This window comes from Scaptodrosophila lebanonensis, unplaced genomic scaffold (assembly GCF_003285725.1).
Source record: "Scaptodrosophila lebanonensis strain 11010-0011.00,11010-0021.00 unplaced genomic scaffold, SlebRS2 tig00000089-arrow-pilon, whole genome shotgun sequence".
Classification (NCBI taxonomy): domain Eukaryota; kingdom Metazoa; phylum Arthropoda; class Insecta; order Diptera; family Drosophilidae; genus Scaptodrosophila; species Scaptodrosophila lebanonensis.
Window position 1 is genome coordinate 3164061 of NW_022060565.1, and position 18713 is coordinate 3182773.

General features: G+C 41.8%; 6 protein-coding genes across 8 annotated transcripts in view; 3 read left to right on the top strand and 3 right to left on the bottom strand.

The window, feature by feature from the left end:
• LOC115626668 (double-stranded RNA-specific editase Adar-like) overlaps positions 1-4492 on the bottom strand; it is an 86406-nt gene extending 81914 nt beyond the window's left edge. The window contains exon 1 of the mRNA XM_030522090.1: positions 4252-4492. Coding sequence (XP_030377950.1) covers positions 4252-4287 — 36 coding nt within the window. The 5' untranslated portion in view covers positions 4288-4492. The remainder of the gene's footprint in view (positions 1-4251) is intronic.
• A 2613-nt stretch (positions 4493-7105) lies between these two features.
• On the bottom strand, positions 7106-8863 carry LOC115626789 (aminoacylase-1). The gene is made up of 6 exons (XM_030522255.1): positions 8574-8863; positions 8157-8501; positions 7945-8091; positions 7614-7897; positions 7423-7556; positions 7106-7365 (listed from the first exon to the last, which is right to left on the bottom strand). The coding sequence occupies exons 1-6, from the start codon at positions 8665-8667 to the stop codon at positions 7161-7163; spliced, it is 1209 nt and encodes a 402-aa protein (XP_030378115.1). The 5' UTR covers positions 8668-8863; the 3' UTR covers positions 7106-7160.
• Positions 8864-10254: 1391 nt separating this feature from the next.
• LOC115626734 (aminoacylase-1-like) lies at positions 10255-12170 on the top strand. Of its 2 annotated transcripts, XM_030522179.1 has the most exons (6): positions 10255-10285; positions 10495-10597; positions 10712-11056; positions 11113-11259; positions 11326-11743; positions 11799-12003. In XM_030522179.1, exons 2-6 carry the CDS (start codon positions 10507-10509, stop codon positions 12001-12003), a joined length of 1206 nt encoding a protein of 401 aa, XP_030378039.1. In that variant the 5' UTR covers positions 10255-10285; positions 10495-10506. The 2 variants fall into 2 exon arrangements, with proteins under 2 accessions (XP_030378039.1, XP_030378041.1); XM_030522181.1 differs by lacking the exon at positions 10255-10285 and having other exon boundaries at positions 10507-10597; positions 11799-12170.
• Positions 12171-13029: 859 nt separating this feature from the next.
• LOC115626727 (aminoacylase-1-like) lies at positions 13030-14772 on the top strand. The gene is made up of 4 exons (XM_030522173.1): positions 13030-13173; positions 13416-13907; positions 13969-14383; positions 14438-14772. The coding sequence occupies exons 1-4, from the start codon at positions 13080-13082 to the stop codon at positions 14646-14648; spliced, it is 1212 nt and encodes a 403-aa protein (XP_030378033.1). The 5' UTR covers positions 13030-13079; the 3' UTR covers positions 14649-14772.
• Positions 14657-16273, bottom strand: LOC115626728 (band 7 protein AGAP004871-like). The gene is made up of 4 exons (XM_030522174.1): positions 15751-16273; positions 15177-15693; positions 14951-15116; positions 14657-14888 (listed from the first exon to the last, which is right to left on the bottom strand). The coding sequence occupies exons 1-4, from the start codon at positions 15896-15898 to the stop codon at positions 14787-14789; spliced, it is 933 nt and encodes a 310-aa protein (XP_030378034.1). The 5' UTR covers positions 15899-16273; the 3' UTR covers positions 14657-14786.
• A 1159-nt stretch (positions 16274-17432) lies between these two features.
• LOC115626858 (band 7 protein AGAP004871-like) lies at positions 17433-18676 on the top strand. Of its 2 annotated transcripts, none has more exons than XM_030522359.1 (4): positions 17433-17689; positions 17742-18258; positions 18319-18484; positions 18547-18676. In XM_030522359.1, exons 1-4 carry the CDS (start codon positions 17515-17517, stop codon positions 18646-18648), a joined length of 960 nt encoding a protein of 319 aa, XP_030378219.1. In that variant the 5' UTR covers positions 17433-17514; the 3' UTR covers positions 18649-18676. The 2 variants fall into 2 exon arrangements, with proteins under 2 accessions (XP_030378219.1, XP_030378220.1); XM_030522360.1 differs by having other exon boundaries at positions 17852-18258.
• The last annotated feature ends 37 nt before the right edge of the window (positions 18677-18713 follow it).

Below are 18713 nucleotides of genomic sequence, written 5' to 3' on the forward strand. Positions count from 1 at the left end.
GTGAGCGTTGGATCCGTACCGTTTTTAATGTTTCCACATGATTGCATCATTCCGTAAGTATCTTTTTTGTTGTACTAATATCTAGATTATACTAGATATGTACATTTAATTCTAATATATAATCCCCTAAACTAGCATGTCGCAGGAATAATCGGGCAAAAAATGATAATAACGCCACATTTGGCAATTTTACGAGACTAAACTTGAATACAAATATCTAGTTATATTATATATATATATCCAATATAATATATCCAATATATTTTTGTCTTTAATTAGAAATGATACGTTCGATATTAAATTTTGTGAGATTACTTGTATATATGATCTCGACCTCTGATGAATACCAATATTAATATTAAGTCGCAGCCTTTATCAACATTTGAGAACATTAAAAAATATATATGGAAATCGTATTTGCTAGCCGAAAATGATCCCATAATAAGGGTTGCCGAGATGAAGGCCAGAATCACTTTACTTTTGTTAGCATTGCAGAAAATTTGAACAAAACTAAACATACTGGATGGATGACTCAGAAGACAATATACTTGTAGTATGACAACTCGTTGAATGCAAATGCATGTGCACTACTTTTTACAACTTTGGCGCGTGTTCCTACAAAGATTTACGTATTGATTCGCGCACAGATATACAGACAGGCCGCATCCATACACATAATTACATACCAGATATAAATATGTATACTTGTACGTATGTAATATGTACAAAGATCACAAGCTAAATCGCATGCAAAATGTGCAAAACAAATCGAGAACGTTTAAATTTTTGTTCAATCAAAGGCACTTAATGCATTTGCCTTCCGATTTTGGCAGCAGAGCGGGCTAGTCAAGCGTCCCAGAATGTGGATGGAACGGGTCCGGAGACCAGGGGCCGGGGGCTGGGGGCCGGAGTCAAGCGATAAACAACTGCAGAGTAGTGCTGCATTCTGCTTGCTCTTGGCCAGCACCTTCCCCTGCCTAGCCGCCCTCAGTTGCATAAAATCTGTTTCAAAGTAGAGAACTATTTTAAAATGCAAGCAAATACAAAAAAGCAAAAGATGCGAATGACGACGACGGAGACGAAGTGAAAATCGCCGCTTGTAGTATGTACATGAAATGAAGAGGAATAACAAGAAAGAGGGGGGGGGGGGGGGGGGGGGGAGTGAACCATGGGGAACAAAACTTTTTTCGTATTTCTGTTGACTTTTGTGCGAAATACAGCAGCGGTTGGTTCGCTTCGCTTTGGTTTCGGTTTCAGTTTTTCAATCAATTCTACTTTTGTCTCTTGGTTGAGATAATTGAAAAGTTTTCACATGCAGCGCTTGGGAAAATCACAAAATGCGCTGGCAAATGCACTGATACCTGACAACTAGAGTGCAACATCAATCTGTGCACCCATACAGATGTACGTACATGTGGACACAACTGTAAGTCCATGGACACTCAGCTGTCTCCTGATTGCCGAAAGTAGCGCTTTCTAACAAAAATGCTGGCCATGGAACACAATTTAGACAGTCCCGGGTGTGCTCTTCTCAATGAAGCCAACAAAAGTTAAATGTTTTCGTTTAAGCGATCGTCAGATGGAGATGGTGAGTTTGTTAGGCCTTTGAAAAACACTATTCCTGAAAAGGAAATTTACCGTTTCAATCACAGCCAGTTCCTCCGCTGATATCGAAACGTAATTTTTTTCAATATGAAAGAATATTAAGGCAACTGATACTTATATTAGTCTGAAAGTAAGAGCTCAAGAAACAAATAAAAAACATAAACATTTAATTAATACTATAGGGAATGGCCTTGCCTACTCTACTACACTAAAGAAAATGTAGTAGCTTGCATTTTCGCAACTGAAAACTAAGATTTAGATCTATCCCATTACATAGGTATACAATTGGAAAAAAATGTAGCTTAAGAGACAATCAGTTCCAAAGAATGACCATTTCTGAAACACTTTTGGTACATTTACAAAAAAGCATACACATAATACCTGGGGTTCGACTATTTACAGTTTTTATACCCTGTACCCAGAGGGTGAAAAACGAGTAGATATAGCAATGTCCGTCTGTCTGTCTGTCTGTATGAACGCAAGGATCTCAGCAAGTACAAGAGCTAGAATAACCAAACTTGGTATTCAGGTTCTCCTGACCTCTAAACAGATCAAGTTTGTTTATTTTTTGATACACATTTGTTTTTTTAAGTTTTCCATTTTTTTGGGAATACAGGGTATTTTACTGTCGGGCTTGCTCGACTGTAGCGTTCTATCTTGTTTTTATGAAAACAGTAGCTTCACAGCTCTCTATCACAACATGGTACGGTAGATTAGAAAAGGAACCTTAAGTGTACGTAGTCCCATAATAGTTATGTAAGTATTGATTGACACCCCTAATACCGGTACTCTGAAATATAATGAAGTCTAATACGCCTTTTTTTTTGTGTATTCTGGGCAAGATATTGATAGGGAACAAGTCGGAACAACACTGCAATTATTGCCCCTTGCCTTTGGCCCATCGAAACAGTTCTGCGTTCAATGATGAGCGACTCCCTGTGGCGAGGGGAGTACTAGGGGCTGGTGAGTCGTCATTGACACACTTCCGTCTGCGTATTAAATAGTTTTCCGAGTATGCAAATTGATTAAGTCGAGCGTTCACAAATTGGTTTTTGCCATTTGTTCAGGCACTGGCTGTGAGTTAATTCGGTATGCTCGGTTAGCCCCATTATTTACAAAGGTAACCTCAAGCTCCTCCCATGCACAACTGTGACACATGTTTCCCAACGATTTATGTGTCAAAAAGGGTTCAGTGCAGGAGACAGCACAACAGACAGCTAGATAACCAGACAAGCAGACAGCCAGACGCTGCTGTGCGTGCAACGTGCGCCACACAATATTGGGGGCAACTCACGTTTGGTAAGATTGAATTCCGTTCCCTACGGCTAAAGTTGTTTCCATCAGTTGTGCGCACCTATCAACTGGCTGATGTGAAAGCAACGTATATAATCGGACCAAAAGGCTGTGAATGCATGAGTCAATTGGCTGGGGTGATGTCTAAGGAAGTAACATTTTTGATTGCCACAAAATCCTAGTTTATAGTTCGATGCCATTTGCATCAGATTTCAATTACAATGTTGATTGCAATTAGTGCATTTTTTGCCACAAATACTTGCAACAGCTCCTTTTCAAAATATTTATTATACGATCAATCAAAACTTCAATTGAAAATTGGAATAATAATCCAACGATATGGTTTGATTATAAGTAGATAAAGAATCTGACAAACAGCTGGGCAGATTTTATGCGTTTTATGTGACGATGGTTTGTTCGCCTATTAACACACCGCACTGGTGTTTCCTGAAGTTAAAGCTTCTGGACAAGCTCTACGCCTTATACTCTTTTATGTTATATGAACTAAAAACTTCGTCGCTTAAACTACAACATTTAAACTATTTGTTCATATACTACAAGTACATACACATACTGATCGTTAAGAATATTTAATTAATGAACCTTCAACATGATTAAACAGTAATAAAAATGCTTAAGCTAAAGGTTCCCAACTCAAATGTTCTAAAAGGGGCTTATTCAAAAGTCGTCAACTCAAAACCTTCTCTGTGGGTTCCTTTGTGATCGGATTCAAACTATAATAAATGGGCAGATATATAATAATAAATACTAATCAATTTATTTGCGTTTTCGATCTACAAATGAACCAGTATGTACATATTATAAATCACAAAAGCACCGACTATAAGAATGGCATTTCATCTCTTAACTTGTTTCTGAAGGAAAAGAACATCCAAACTAATTTCAACCAAATAAATCAGATATATTTGAACGAATATGCATTTTTAAGGTTTATGAGAGCCGATTCTTAAATCTCTGCGAATCTAGAATTTGGAACACGAACGAAGCCAAGTGAGGCGAGAGCCATTTATAATTCCGCAGATAATTGTGTTTTAAGGCAAATATTAGGGATTTACAGGCCACATATCAGCTTCTTAAGCATTCCAAGTTTGTTTGTAGGTTCTACACAGTGTACAAGTTAAAATAAACTGAAATTATTGAGAGTTATATGTAGATGTGATAAATAGAAATGGATGTGTTGCTATATTTACACATAGTATAAATACAAATACAAGTACATACATATAATTACAAAGATCGCATGCAAAGATTAAAGAGAATAATGCATATTATGAGGTTCTACGTGCTATTGAAAAAGTTTAAACGATTGAATCGTTCGTCGTGTCTACTTACATGCTGCACAAAATTGTTATTGGCGCTGTTTAACATGACTTTTCCAATTGGAATGGCGCGTACTTTGTATACTTTTTTTTGATGATTGTTTTTCTTTTCTGGCTTTATTATTGTTTTTGGTATAATCGCAACAAAAAATTTGTATGATTACGATTGATTTGTTTACTGGAATTCAATAAAGAGAGAAATAGAGAAAGGAAACGTTTGTTTTTTTTTTTTGGCAACTAGTTGCTAATTTTGTTTTGAAAATAAGTTTTGTCTTGCGAATGCTGTACAAGAGGCGACAATAGTAGTACAAATTAAAAATAGTATTCGAACTGAAAATTTTTGAATAGTGCAGAAAAACTACTTAGGTTAAGTTGTTGTTGCTTTCCTTAGTTTGTAATGCTAATTTTATTTTCAATGTTGTGTGCAGTTCTAGTTGCGGGTAAATGCGATTCCTAAGTTTTCACATAAATTTATGTACATGTTATGTATGTTATTTCATTTACTTAAGAAGAAGCCCGATATCATCGAGTCCACTGTGCAAAAGCGCTCACGCAAAGCGACATGCTCAGAGCAGAGTAGAGCGCACATAATGGCACCAGGAGGTTCAGGGTGTTGGGCAGCACTGCAATGCAGCAAAGGTGACGGCAGCAGCAGCAGCAGCCCTTACGTCGTTTTCCAATTGGACGGCAATGGCGGTGTTACGTCGTCGTTGCATGCGTTTGCGTTTGCCGAAGAGCACGGCAGAACGAAAAGCAAGAGACAGTGGGAGAGGAGAGAGAGAAAGAGCGTAACAATAGCACAAGCTCTCACTAACTGAGAGCCTGAGCATCCAGTTATGCGGAAATTGTTGTTGCTGCGGCTGCCACAACTAACGCACATGGACCAAACTAAACGGCCAAGCACTGTCAGCAGCGGGCCGTGCCGGGTTGCATCATGTACGAGCGTGCGTGTGTGTTTGTGTGTCTGATTTGGCACCGCACACACACACACACATACTCCTACGTGTGCACGTACAGGGTTACGCGGAGTTTTTCATTTCACTTGCACTACGTATTGGTAAGAGCAAAAACCTGGAAGTGGTTTGCCAAACAAACACTCAACAACAGCATGAAATGTGATGTATGTATGTACGTGTAAAATGCACACAAAAATACATAAATTAATAACTTTTTACTCTTGTTCGCATTTTACTTGGCTGGCCTACCTTGCTTTGCTTTGCTTTGGTACGCGCTCTAATTATTGATTTTTGCGCTGTTTTTTTTTGTTTTACTTTTTCTTTTCGTTTCTTGCTCTGTTTTTGTTTTTCTTTGGTGTGTGATGTGCTCGCTTAGTTCAACATAATTTTCGTTTGTGTTGACGGGGCCCTGTTTGATTTTATTGTTGTTGTTGTTGCCTTTTGCTTTTTTCACGCCAAAGAGCACCGCATGCTTCTTGTTCTTTTTGTTGTTGCTGTTGTGTTGTCGCGCACGCACTCACACACTTACAACTTGCACATTTTTATTGTAGGTAAAAAAAATGCCGAGAAAAAAATAAGGTATTTAACGCTGACACTTTGCTAGCTTGTTGTCGATGCTGCTGCTATTTCGCTAGCATTTTGCAAAAATGGTTGTTGGTACGCCTTTCACGATTTGCATTCGGTTTAAAAGTTTATGCTTTGCAGCGCTTCTATTATATTATGATTTATTACAACTCCCCCGATTTTCCGACCACGACCACCAAACGCAGTGAAAAACAAGAGCCAACTGCGAAGAGAGCGAAACGTTTGGAGCACAACTTGGCAGTCACAGCGAGTTGGCAAACAAAAACGGCACAGCTGTTCACTCATAGTGCTGTAAAGGGCAGAAATTCCCCAGCGGTTGCAGCTGCTTACAAAGCGGCTAATTTAAACATATGGCTTGTGTTTCGGTTGCATTTTATTATTCCAACGAAAACAATAGAACTATAAAAATATTCAGCATCAAAGCTATAAATTGAAGACTCTGGAAAAAAAATTTTATTGTTCGATGTTTCTAAAGAAATATTTAAGAAAGTTTAGTTTAGTTAGATTTTCGATAAATTGCATCCGGAAATTATTAAAAGAAAATGGGATACAATTCATTATTTCCTAACGCTTATTAACATTAATACCAAAGTACCCATTGGAGTTGTGGAACTTCATTCTATATGTACATATTATAGTTCAGAATTAAAAAAAAGCACAAGCAATTTATAAAAATGTATAGAACATTTTTTCTTTTCTTGGAGGCAAACATTAAAAGCAATTTTCCTATTTAACTGGAAAAAAGGGACTTGACGTACTGTATATGTATGTATGTTAAAATTCGTATTTTTAGAGTTCTGAAAATTTGTCGAAGTAACATTACGGCCTCGTAGTTGCTAAATGACACTGTCTTTTAGTGCTAATCCATCTATTACATTTAAAACAACTTTGGAATTAGTAAGAGCAGGCGTCACACCTAATGCATAAAGTTACCAGAATTAGAATTACTTTAAGACAGGGTGTCAGTTATTCATTGCATGAACTGAATAGTGCTGGTTAGCTCTGCCATTGCAGAAGAAAGTTGATTAGTGTTGAAAAATTCCTACAAAAAAACGTAAACAAATAGATTGTTAAATAAAATACGTTTCGATTATGAACACAAAAGGCATAATAGTTGTATTCACAGAAACTATGCTGCAAATTAATGTCAATGAGACATATTTTATTTAGCTATTGTCGCAGCGGTGACATCGAAAGCCGATAAGTTTCAGTGAGGTAAAACGACGTTTAGAAATTTCAATGCTAACGGCAGCACCCGCCCATACTCTACGTTATATTTATGTGAGTTTGTTATCAAGCAATCTAATCAGCATAAACTATGAAATGTTTATTTTTCGAAACCACTTTTATATTTAATCTATAGCAAGCAATAACGAAATGCCTACACATTGGCTACATTTTTAATAATTTTCTTGAATATCTCGATACCCCTCAAATAGACATCGGCCTGTAGAAACTCATCGTGGTCGTGCAGTAGCACGGGAGTGTTGTTCATAGGCGAGAAGCCCAAGGCCGGAATACCCAATTCACGCAAATAGCGACTGTCAGTGCCGCCGGTAAAAATTTGCAGCTTTATGTCCAGACCCCTGTAACCAATTATGTATTAGACATCGTAGTACTGAATTATTCATTCATTCATTTACAGTTCATCGGTGGCGCTCTTGAAAGCCATCCAGAAGGGATTGCTCTCATCGGTGGCCGTAGGCTCCACTCGCGGCCTCTGATGCTCGTACTCCAGCTCAACGCCTCCACCAGCCTCTTCGATCCACCTATGCATCTAAAATAAATGCGTAAGTGCTGTTCGAAAAAACAGGAATTACAAACTGGCACTCACATCCGCCTCAAACTGTCGATGATCTACGTCCAGAGCCAGGCGTACATCAAAGCAGGCGGTAAGTTGAGGAGGCACCACATTGCTTTGAACGCCACCACTAAGACGCGTCAAATTAACGGTTGTCACATCCCCAATGGTCAGCTCCGGGTTGTTCTCGAGCCGTAACACCTGGCTACGTCGGAGCTCCATCATTTTTCCCACGATATAGTTCAGCTTCTCGCCCGCAGTGCCGGGAAGCAGCAACGACCCATGGCCGGCGGTGCCGCTAGCCTTAAAATAAAATCCTGCACAGGATTAGGACTCGCCATATACAAGTACATAATCTACTTACGCCACACGCTGCGTTCCGCATAAAAAACTGGAAATTCATCTGTTGGCGAAGCCAAACCCTCGTCTAGTCCAAAGCCTACATTTAGGGCACGAAACTCATCGGTGTGGACAAACGGGCGCATGCCCAGAGCGCCGCCCATTTCTTCATCTAATGTCAAGCAACAGGGAATCCTTTATATGATACTTCTATTACCCCCAACCGTAATCACTAACCTGCTACAAATGAAATATGGATAGTGCGCCTGAACCTGGACCCACTCTGTTTAAGTGCACGTATGGCTCCCAAATACTGCATCCCTACACACTTCATGTCTTGAGCTCCGCGCGCATAGATCCGACCCTGTTTATCAATGTCTGCACCAAAGGGTGGATGTGTCCAGTTCTCCGGAAATACGGGCACCACATCCATATGCGAATTGAGTAAGACGGCGGGCAGTTCAGGCTCCAGACCTATCCAGGTCATCACCACCACAGGATTATCCGCATTGCTCGGATAATAAACGGCCAGGGGTAGCTCCAGTTGCTTGGCCTGACGCTTTAAGAACTCCAAACAACCGTCTGCACTTAAAGCGATGATTAGAAGACGTTGCGTCATGAAAATTGATCAAACGATCCGCCACTGCTACCTACCATAGTTCGGATGTGGATGGACGCTGGGAATGCGCAGGTACTCTCGAAAGAGCTGCAGCTCCTCGTTAGACTCCCAATCGGTATTGGCACTCATTTCAACAGCTACTGCCAGGTGCGAGCTACGACGTGCGACGTCTCGTGTGTCACTGTCGAGTCTATGAGTCGAATCGCCGCAACACTCAATTTCATAGGCAGCCGCATTTTCGAGGGCATTACGTTTCGTTGCGATCTGATAGCGATGTTTAAAGAGCGACGCACAGTGGCTGAAGATCGCTTTTCCCGTGCTAAATTTGAGCTAAATTTTAGTTAAAATTGGAAATATCCAGATTGATTGATGGAATAATTTGAAACTAGATGTTTGTAGGATGATCAATATGGTCAAACAAATTGTCGAATATCACAAATATGTTGAATATATAAAGGCTTTTCAAATAATGCCGACGAGAATTCTCTTTTTGAAGAATTCTCCCTCTTAATGGTTTTCATTTAAAGCCTCGTTTTGTTTGCAAAGGATCTGCTTAAAGCTTATATACGGTCTTAATCATTTCTTAGTGCTTACTATTTAGAATTCAAAAACTTCACGATCTTTATTGGTATGTTTGTAATGGATAGCAAAAATCATGCGTCTGCTAAATCACTTCAGGGGAGGTACATCTGTACTAAAAAGAAAAATCAAGAATGTTTCTTTAACAGTTTCTTATACTTGTTTAGATTGTTCGATCGTTCGTTCATCCGTTTCATATTTTCAGTCTAGATTCTATTTCTTATCCATTGCTCAGCGTGTTGGCGGATAACGACAATTTATTTTAATTTATAAGCTTGACAAACGCGTCAACAAAATGCATATGTGTGTGTACGTGTGGGTTGTGTGTGTTTAGTTAAACGCATTTGTGTTTGCATATTTAATTTTAGTGTTTGTTCTTCTTCCAAGTCTTAAATTAATGCCATGATTTGTGTTTTGTAGATAAAGCCTCGTTAGTTCATTGAACAGAATTCTATGTCTATCCCAATTCAAAATCTCACATCTTCTTTGGAAAATAGGCCATTGGATGCATTTTATACCGTATTGAAGAAGCAATTTAATCTTCAAAGAAATCTGTAGAAGATTCAAATAAATTTGAATTACAAGGTGTTACTTCACGAACCAAACAGTTTTTATCGTGCAAACTCTATTAACATGTTAATCAAGCATAACTATTACAATATAAAACAATAGGCGAACATGAAAACTTTTTTGAAATTTGTTCTTTCAACATTTTATTGAGTAATTCATTCCTAACTGTTGTTAATGAGTTGCTTTAACCTCACTACTTTATATTTAATCTATTTATTTTGGCGTGTTTCGATTTGTAAATGAACTCCAAGCTAGCATTCGCTTATAACTAATATACATTTGTATCTTGAGTTGTACACATTTGGGTTAAATGCAAACAATAACAAGAGATAAGGATAAGAAACCGCACACCAATTATTCCGTATCCCATTAAGCGGCTCAGCGGCTGATAGTGCAAATTATGGCACTGATAAGCGGGAGAACCACAGAAATGTGTACGCCTAGACATACGCACACACATATATATTTACAGATACAGATATGTTAATGCAATAAACAGTGGAATAAGCAGATGCCGGCGAGCATTGGTGGCTTATTTAAACAAGTGCCAAGTTTCGAAAGTGCATAGTCGCGATCGACCGTTGCCAGTGTTGTGAAGGTAAGAGCTAAAGAGAAGCAGAAACAAAAACAATGAAAAACCAACAGCTGATCGACGAAGAATGTGAACTTGTTGTGATCGAATTTAGTTTAAAACAAATGCTGTGATATGTATATATTTGCTTTATTCGTACTCTGATCTATATATGTATGTACATATGTATAAGCATACGCACTAACACATACATACGCGCAACACTGCCATTTTAGCTATCCATTAAAATGAGCCAAGGAAAGTGGGAAAACAATGAGGAAATTAAAATTTTCCGTGAATATTTGCGCATACCGACGGTGCATCCAAATGTGGATTACAGTAAGTCTTGGGTCGTTAGCTATATCTACATACATATGTACATATGTATGTATATGGCCGGTCCGTATCTTTGTGGCATGTCATAAAAAAACTAAAAACACGCGCCATTTACAGCCGGTTGCGTGGAGTTTCTGAAACGGCAGGCCGCTAGCTTGGAGCTACCTGTAGAGGTCATCTGTCCAGTGGTGGAGACCAAGCCAGTGGTGGTCATAAAATGGCTGGGCAAGCAGCCGGAGCTGCCATCCATTATACTCAATTCGCATACGGATGTGGTGCCTGTCTTTGCCGACAAGTGGACACATCCTCCGTTCGGAGCAGACATAGATGCTGAGGGTCGAATCTTTGCACGTGGTGCACAGGATATGAAATGCGTAGGTACACAATATCTAGGCGCCGTACGCGCGCTTAAAGCCTCTGGCTTCCAGCCCAAACGAACTGTCTATTTAACCTATGTGCCGGGTAAGTTTTTAAGGCATGTTCGATATTTGAAAACTGAGCACTCTTGTCCTTTGCAGATGAGGAGATTGGCGGTCATTTGGGTATGCGTGATCTGGTTCAAATGGACTACTTCAAAAAGCTTAACGTAGGCTTCAGCTTTGACGAGGGCATTGCCAGTGAAGACAACACATATGCCTTGTATTATGCCGAACGAACATTGTGGCGTGAGTAGCACACAATATGCAATAACCATTTCCTCTTCTAAGCTCACTCTTTATTTATGTTTACAGATCTCCGGTTCAAGATCAGCGGCACTGCAGGCCACGGCTCGTTGCTACTGACGAACACGGCGGGTGAGAAACTTAACTACCTGGTGAATAAGATGATGGAGTTTCGCGCCTCGCAAGTTAAGCGTCTGGAGCAGGATCCCAACATTGACATTGGCAACGTGACGACAGTTAACCTCACGCAGGCGCATGGTGGTGTGCAGAGCAATGTGGTGCCACCTATTCTGGAAGTCACCTTTGACATACGCATTGCCATCGATGTAGATGTGGCAGCCTTTGAGCAGCAGATTCGCAACTGGTGCGCCGAAGCTGGTGGTGGCATCGAGCTAGATTTTGAGATGAAAAATCCGTATGTGCCGCCCACCAAGATCGATGCATCAAATCCATATTGGCTAGCCTTCAAACAGACTCTCGATGAACTGTGAGTGCCATTTTGAAGCCCGCGCCTCTATGCTCATACTTTTTAACATCCACAGCGGACTTAAGGTGCGCACTTGCGTCTTTCCCGGCGCCACCGACAGTCGTTATGTGCGTGAAGTTGGTATCCCTGCCCTGGGCTTCTCACCCATCAACAACACGCCCATTCTGTTACACGATCATGACGAGTTTTTGCGCGCTGATACCTACTTGCATGGCATCGAGGTATACAAGAAGCTCATCTCAGCTGTGGCCAACGCCTAACCTCCCCTCCCCGGTGGCAATATGCAACTGTGAAGCAAGCCTCTATATGCATTTATGTATATTACACATTTTTTTAATGGTTTTTGTGTGGGTTTTCCACTGCTCTTTAGGCAGTAGGTAGAATGTAAAACAGGAATAAAATGAAATAAGCCTAGAGGACTGGAAAATTATTTTAATTCTCAATCTAAAGGCGTAACTTAGACTTTTAATGAATATAAAAAGAATATTCAACTGAGATTTTAATATGTGTATAACTTTTGATACTCTTCAATTTCAACCAAACTGTGTTCTTATATATGGTATGGTATACTCATGCCCAAAAACCGAAGGGCAATGATGTACTAGAGAGTCAAAATGGACTTTGAAATTTTTCATTAAACAAAAACCGATTTTAATTTATAAACTGCAACGGAAAGAGAGGCTGGTGCAGAGTATCCCAGTGTCGGTCTGGCGCTCTTTTTATATTCTCTACCCAAATGAGTAAAACTATAATGTCCATACTTCAAAAATGGTTCAAATTACAACAACCGAGTTGGCTACATATATAGACTCTACGGATTAGAGACCATGACTTTATTTCTTTGAATACAGTAAAAACTCTGAGGCCGGACACAGAAAAACTGTCCGCCTAAGAGCGGTGTTCGGAAAAAAGTGGTGTCCCTTATGAGAGTTTTCACTGTATTTGTAATGTTTCCTAGTTTTCTCCTACAATCGACCAATCGAAAAACTACGTTTTAAAGTTTCTTGGAGTGCAGAATAAAGATTGTAACTCTCTCTTGTTTTCTTTCACTAACGTGCTAGTTAACGCCCACAGGCAGGCGATGGGTTAAGCGTATATTATATGCTTAGTCATTTTATGGGGGAGGGCAACTAAATCGACAAAGTCGCAAGTAATCTATTGTTTTTATGGAGGCTGCGATAAGACTCGTTGAAAGCAAGTGGATCCATTTGACAACTTGCTGATAAACAATCGGCTTATCATTTTCCGACGCACACTTAAATACTGGGCTATACTCAATTCCGTACATCTGTGGACCAGCGCTAGTCCCGACCACTTCAGCCGACATCAGTCCAATATGAGCAATATCGAGAAGTGGGAAAAGAATGAGGAGATTGCCATCTTTCGGGAGTATCTGCGCATTCCCACAGTGCAGCCGGATATAGACTACAGTGAGTTCTGATTTAGTTTGAAGATAATTAGGCAGATGATAGGTCCAAAACCACTCAGCCTCATTGAGTGATATTAAAGTTGTTTCCCATACAATTGCTATTCAAAAATACTACAAGTAATACTTGTACTTATCTGAAAACTAAAATCTTTTAGCGAATGAGAGTGAAATAAATCGGTGATCTCCACGGATTTCCTGTTATTGCTGAAATTTGAAGAACTATTCTGTTTTCTATCCATCCAGCCGAGTGTGTGGCCTTTTTGCGACGCCAGGCCGCTAGTCTGGACTTGCCCGTAGAAGTGGTTCACCCGGTGGTGCCCAGCAAGCCGGTGGTTGTGATGAAGTGGATGGGCAGTGAGCCCGCTTTGCCGGCCTTACTGCTTAATTCGCACATGGATGTGGTGCCCGTTTATCCCGAGCGCTGGACAAATCCTCCTTTTAGTGCACATCTTGCTGAGGACGGTCGCATCTATGCGCGCGGAGCACAGGATATGAAGTGCGTCGCAATGCAATATTTGGGAGCCATACGTGCCCTCAAAGCGAGTGGGTATCAGCCTAGGCGCACCGTCTTCCTGAGCTTTGTACCGGACGAGGAAATTGGCGGGGCCCATGGTATGAAGGACTACGTCAACACGAAGCACTTCAAAGATTTAAACATAGGGTTCGCTCTGGATGAAGGCATGGCCGACGAAGGCGAGATATACTCGGTGTTTTACGCAGAGCGCACTCTTTGGCGTAAGTTAACCCTCTCTCCATGCGCTTCCATCTTATTTTTTAACACCTTTGCTAACCACAGACCTCAAGCTGAATATCTCGGGAGCCGCGGGACACGGTCTCATGCTCTTGCCAAATACCGCGGGCGAAAAACTTAACTATGTGACTCAGAAATTGATGCAGTTCCGAGCCGGCGAGCGGCAGCGCTTGCTGGCAGGAGGGAAGAGTCTGGGGGACGTAACCACCGTCAACCTGACAGTGCTTCGCGGGGGCGTTCAAACAAATGTGCTGCCCTCGCTTATCGAGGCCACATTTGACATTCGCTTCTCTCTCGACGTGGATATGGAGGCGTTTGAGCAGCAGTTACGGGATTGGTGCGAGGAGGCGGGAGGCGGCATTGAGGTGGAATTTGTGGTGAAAAATCCTAGATTCGGCGCGACTGCCATAGACGACAGCAATCCATACTGGCTGTCTTTCAAAAGCGCCCTAGAGCAGTTGTAAGTGAACTTCTTAATAATCCTCTTCATTATTTAATTTAATCCTTTCACCAGCGGCGAACGCCTTCAGACTCTCGTTCTTCCGGGCGCTACTGATGTGCGCTACGTTCGTAACGCTGGTATTCCGGCTCTCGGATTTTCGCCGATCAAACATACGCCAAGAACCCTGCACGACGATAATGAATGGCTGCATGCGGACACATATCTACATGGAATCGAAGTCTACAAGCGACTCATCCCGGCACTAGCGGATACCCAAGCATAGACGAGGTCTGCCCCACCAGCATTTTAATATTCATTTACAAAATAAGACACAGAAACATTTTCCGCTAGTGGCTAGTACTTATACATACATACATATGTATCATAAATTTCGAAGAAGCTATGCATGTTTGTAGCCCCTTCATTTGCCCATCCATTTCTTGACGATATCCACGGGGAAGGGAAATACGTAGGAGCGTGTTTGATTATTGGATATGGTGTTGAGCGTCTGAAGATATCGCAGCTGTGGACGATTCCAAGACTGTTGAAGCATTGGGCAACAAGTTGCGCTTCACATTAGCTCACCTGTAGTGCTATGGGATTCGTCATCATTATATCGGCGGCTTCCCGGAGCGACTTGACCGCGTCACGCTCGCCCTCGGCTGCCGCTACCTTCGCCCTTGCCTCGCGAGCCGCTTCCTGCTCTACGGCCATGGCCCGTTGCAACTGCGCCGGCATGTAAATCTCCTTTCTGGAATTCCGAATCGGACAGTAGTAGTCAGCACCCTATTAGCTATTATAATTAACTTACATCTCGACGCGCTCGACCCGCACCCCCCAGGCTTCGGTAGCCCCGTCCAGTATCCACTCGATCTGCTTAGACAACGACTCCTTTGAGGTGAGCAGCTCCATCAGCATATGCATTCCAGAGACGTTGCGCAGCGTGGTCATGGCCAGCAATCGCGTGGCTTCGCGCGCATTCGCCACCTGGAGAACAGCATCGAGTGGGTTCCTCACACTGTAATAGACAACTGCATCCACCTTGATGGTCACCGAGTCCTTGGTGAGTATCTCCTGCGGCGGCACATCGAATGAGGTGGTTCGCAGATCAACCCTCCGGTATGCATCGATGCAAGGTATTACGAGTACCATGCCAGGACCCCGTGCCCCGCCCTTGCGCAGACGACCCAACCGCAAGATCACAGCACGCTGGAACTCCTGCAGCACAATTATGTAGAAAAAAAAGCAAAAGGGGACCGTAATGACGAACAGAACGTAAGCGAAGAAACAGACTATCTTCTCGCAGAGCGATGGAGGATCGTTTTCGGCTGTGGACGGAAATCAGCATAAATCGGCCACTGACCACTATATGGTCAGCTACTTACTCGTGCGTACGTTCCGCACCCCTTTCTCCGTGTAGACGATCGGGTCCGGAAATGAATCGGAATGAACTGGTGGGGGCAGCTTCACTGGTATTGGCTCAATCGCTCCATCTTCATCCAATTGATGCTCCTCGGGGGGTTTGGCATTCATGGCCCAGAATTTTGCAGTTACGTAGAAGAGTACAAATTTTAGAGTGTGTATGACATATGTATGTGTAATTCGAATCACTCACAGATGCTGAGCAGAGCCAGCTATAATTTATATTGCGATTTGCGAAACACAAATATGAGCTTTAGCAAGCGGTACGATCCAATAAAGTGCACAAATAAGTTCCCGAGATGATGCACAGATCGAAATAATGGGAAGTTGACAGTTGTCCGGAAAAAGCTAAGAAAAATAGTTACATCTGCTGATCCGCGTGAATGCCTACAGGCAGAAAGATAGTTCCTCGATTAATCTTGAAACAAATGACGATGTTTCAATCCGTTGTCAGTTATTATTTATTAAAGACCTCCCCTCTACCTTTTCACACTGCCATAAACTTCTATTCTGTCTTACAAAGACCCTCTTCATTTTCATGATCTGAACTGCTCTAGATGTAAGATCATGACCTTTCATGGAATGTTTCCCCATTTAGTCATGTATGTACATATATCGACAGTTAAAGACCTTGACGTTCTTTTCGATTCGAAATTGAACATCAATCTTCACATATCTAGCATTATAAATAAATCCAAGGCTGTACTCGGATTCATTAAACGATTGTCCAAGGAAGTTAGTGAACTGCCACTAAACTGCTTTACACTTCTCTAGCACGCCCGGTGCTTGAATACTGCTCTTGTATAGAGTATAGAGCGCATCAGGAACGTATTGAGTCTGTTCAGAAGCTGTTCTTAATCTTCGCTTGCCATCGTATTCTAGCAGACTGTTCCTTCATTAACAATTCGTAGGACTGTTCTTGAAGTAGTTTTTCTCCATAAACTCGTTATCTCTTTATTTATTGTCAGTTAATTTTTATGTTCTTGTAGACCAGTTATCTTGTCTAGATGCACAACTGATTAATTAGGGCATTTTTCTAATTCAAATTATCTTTCACATTTCCTTTGGAAATAACTCTCTCTCTCCGCCTTTATTCTATAACAGCTGTCCTTTATACTCATCTCCGGGTTAATCTCTGATGGGGGTAATCGGCATAGCCTGACGGACTGGCAATCAAATTTGTCCCCCACCGGGTTGGAGATTTTTCTTTATTTCTTTCTACTCCTTACTTTATCTAATTTGCTTTTAAGTAGTAAAGAATTCTCCTCTAGTATTTTTTTATCAATGAAATCCCAACCTTTCGGAAGCATAGACATTATTGTATAGTTTATTTTTGGGGCTTCTTTTTGTTCTAGTTGAAATTATAACATAATATTGTTCTTTATCTCTATTGTAATATATTATAAATATCTTACAGTAATCTGTATCGACAGCACAATATGTTCATTTTTTATTATAAAATAAAATCCATGAAATGCATTGAAAACCACAGCCCTTTGTTTCCGAGATGACAACATTTTCGAAACAATGGAGATCACATCCAAACTGATAAGAATAGTTCCGTCTGATGGTAAGTTTTTGGCTTTGGATTAGAGATATTGAGCTGGCTATAAAGCTGGCCCTGCGTAGCATTCCTGCTCGATACTACACAATTTGAATATTTCCGACTATTCTAAAAAGTGTAAAATTCGTAGTCTTCTTGGATTGTAGATGCAAAATTTAAGGCAATGAACACCAACCCCCCCGAGGAGCAAAAGTTAGGTGAAAATGAAGCGGCTGAAACACTGGCGGAGCAGCCTACACCTATACCTCCACCACCACGGCCAAAGCACCCCACGCCATCTGATTCATTTCCGGACCCGATCGTTTACACGGAGAAAGGGGTGCGGAACGTACGCACGAGTAAGTAGCTGACCATATGATGGTCCCGATATGTGCTGACTTCCGTCCACAGCCGAAAACGATCCTCCATCGCTCTGCGAGAAGATAGTCTGTTTCTTCGCTTACGTTCTGTTCGTCATTACGGTCCCCTTTTGCTTTTTTTTCTACATAATTGTGCTGCAGGAGTTCCAGCGTGCTGTGATCTTGCGGTTGGGCCGTCTGCGCAAGGGCGGGGCACGGGGTCCCGGCATGGTACTCGTAATACCTTGCATCGATGCATACCGGAGGGTTGATCTGCGAACCACCTCATTCGATGTGCCGCCGCAGGAGATACTCACCAAGGACTCGGTGACCATCAAGGTGGATGCAGTTGTCTATTACAGTGTGAGGAACCCACTCGATGCTGTTCTCCAGGTGGCGAATGCGCGCGAAGCCACGCGATTGCTGGCCATGACCACGCTGCGCAACGTCTCTGGAATGCATATGCTGATGGAGCTGCTCACCTCAAAGGAGTCGTTGTCTAAGCAGATCGAGTGGATACTGGACGGGGCTACCGAAGCCTGGGGGGTGCGGGTCGAGCGCGTCGAGATGTAAGTTAATTATAATAGCTAATAGGGTGCTGACTACTACTGTCCGATTCGGAATTCCAGAAAGGAGATTTACATGCCGGCGCAGTTGCAACGGGCCATGGCCGTAGAGCAGGAAGCGGCTCGCGAGGCAAGGGCGAAGGTAGCGGCAGCCGAGGGCGAGCGTGACGCGGTCAAGTCGCTCCGGGAAGCCGCCGATATAATGATGACGAATCCCATAGCACTACAGGTGAGCTAATGTGAAGCGCAACTTGTTGCCCAATGCTTCAACAGTCTTGGAATCGTCCACAGCTGCGATATCTTCAGACGCTCAACACCATATCCAATAATGAGACGCGCTCGTACGTGTTTCCATTCCCCGTGGACATAGTCAAGAAATGGATGGATAAATAAGCCAGTTCTGTATGCTATATACCATGACTTGTATGATATATGTATATTAAATATATACATATTTT

Bases quoted from the DNA above. Each gene is read 5' to 3' on its own strand.
- LOC115626789 (XM_030522255.1), bottom strand. From the start codon at position 8,667: ATGAGTGCCAATACCGATTGGGAGTCTAACGAGGAGCTGCAGCTCTTT. The intron at 8,502-8,573 runs GTAGGTAGCAGT...CTTTAAGTGCAG, and splicing joins CCATCCACATCCGAACTATG to ACGGTTGTTTGGAGTTCTTA. The intron at 7,898-7,944 runs GTAAGTAGATTA...AATCCTGTGCAG, and splicing joins TGCGGAACGCAGCGTGTGGC to GATTTTATTTTAAGGCTAGC.
- LOC115626734 (XM_030522179.1), top strand. From the start codon at position 10,507: ATGAGCCAAGGAAAGTGGGAAAACAATGAGGAAATTAAAATTTTCCGT. The intron at 11,260-11,325 runs GTGAGTAGCACA...TTATGTTTACAG, and splicing joins TGCCGAACGAACATTGTGGC to ATCTCCGGTTCAAGATCAGC. The intron at 11,744-11,798 runs GTGAGTGCCATT...TAACATCCACAG, and splicing joins AAACAGACTCTCGATGAACT to CGGACTTAAGGTGCGCACTT.
- LOC115626727 (XM_030522173.1), top strand. From the start codon at position 13,080: ATGAGCAATATCGAGAAGTGGGAAAAGAATGAGGAGATTGCCATCTTT. The intron at 13,174-13,415 runs GTGAGTTCTGAT...CTATCCATCCAG, and splicing joins GCAGCCGGATATAGACTACA to CCGAGTGTGTGGCCTTTTTG. The intron at 13,908-13,968 runs GTAAGTTAACCC...TGCTAACCACAG, and splicing joins CGCAGAGCGCACTCTTTGGC to ACCTCAAGCTGAATATCTCG.
- LOC115626728 (XM_030522174.1), bottom strand. From the start codon at position 15,898: ATGAATGCCAAACCCCCCGAGGAGCATCAATTGGATGAAGATGGAGCG. The intron at 15,694-15,750 runs GTAAGTAGCTGA...TTCCGTCCACAG, and splicing joins GGTGCGGAACGTACGCACGA to CCGAAAACGATCCTCCATCG. The intron at 15,117-15,176 runs GTAAGTTAATTA...TCGGAATTCCAG, and splicing joins CGGGTCGAGCGCGTCGAGAT to AAAGGAGATTTACATGCCGG.
- LOC115626858 (XM_030522359.1), top strand. From the start codon at position 17,515: ATGAACACCAACCCCCCCGAGGAGCAAAAGTTAGGTGAAAATGAAGCG. The intron at 17,690-17,741 runs GTAAGTAGCTGA...TTCCGTCCACAG, and splicing joins GGTGCGGAACGTACGCACGA to CCGAAAACGATCCTCCATCG. The intron at 18,259-18,318 runs GTAAGTTAATTA...TCGGAATTCCAG, and splicing joins CGGGTCGAGCGCGTCGAGAT to AAAGGAGATTTACATGCCGG.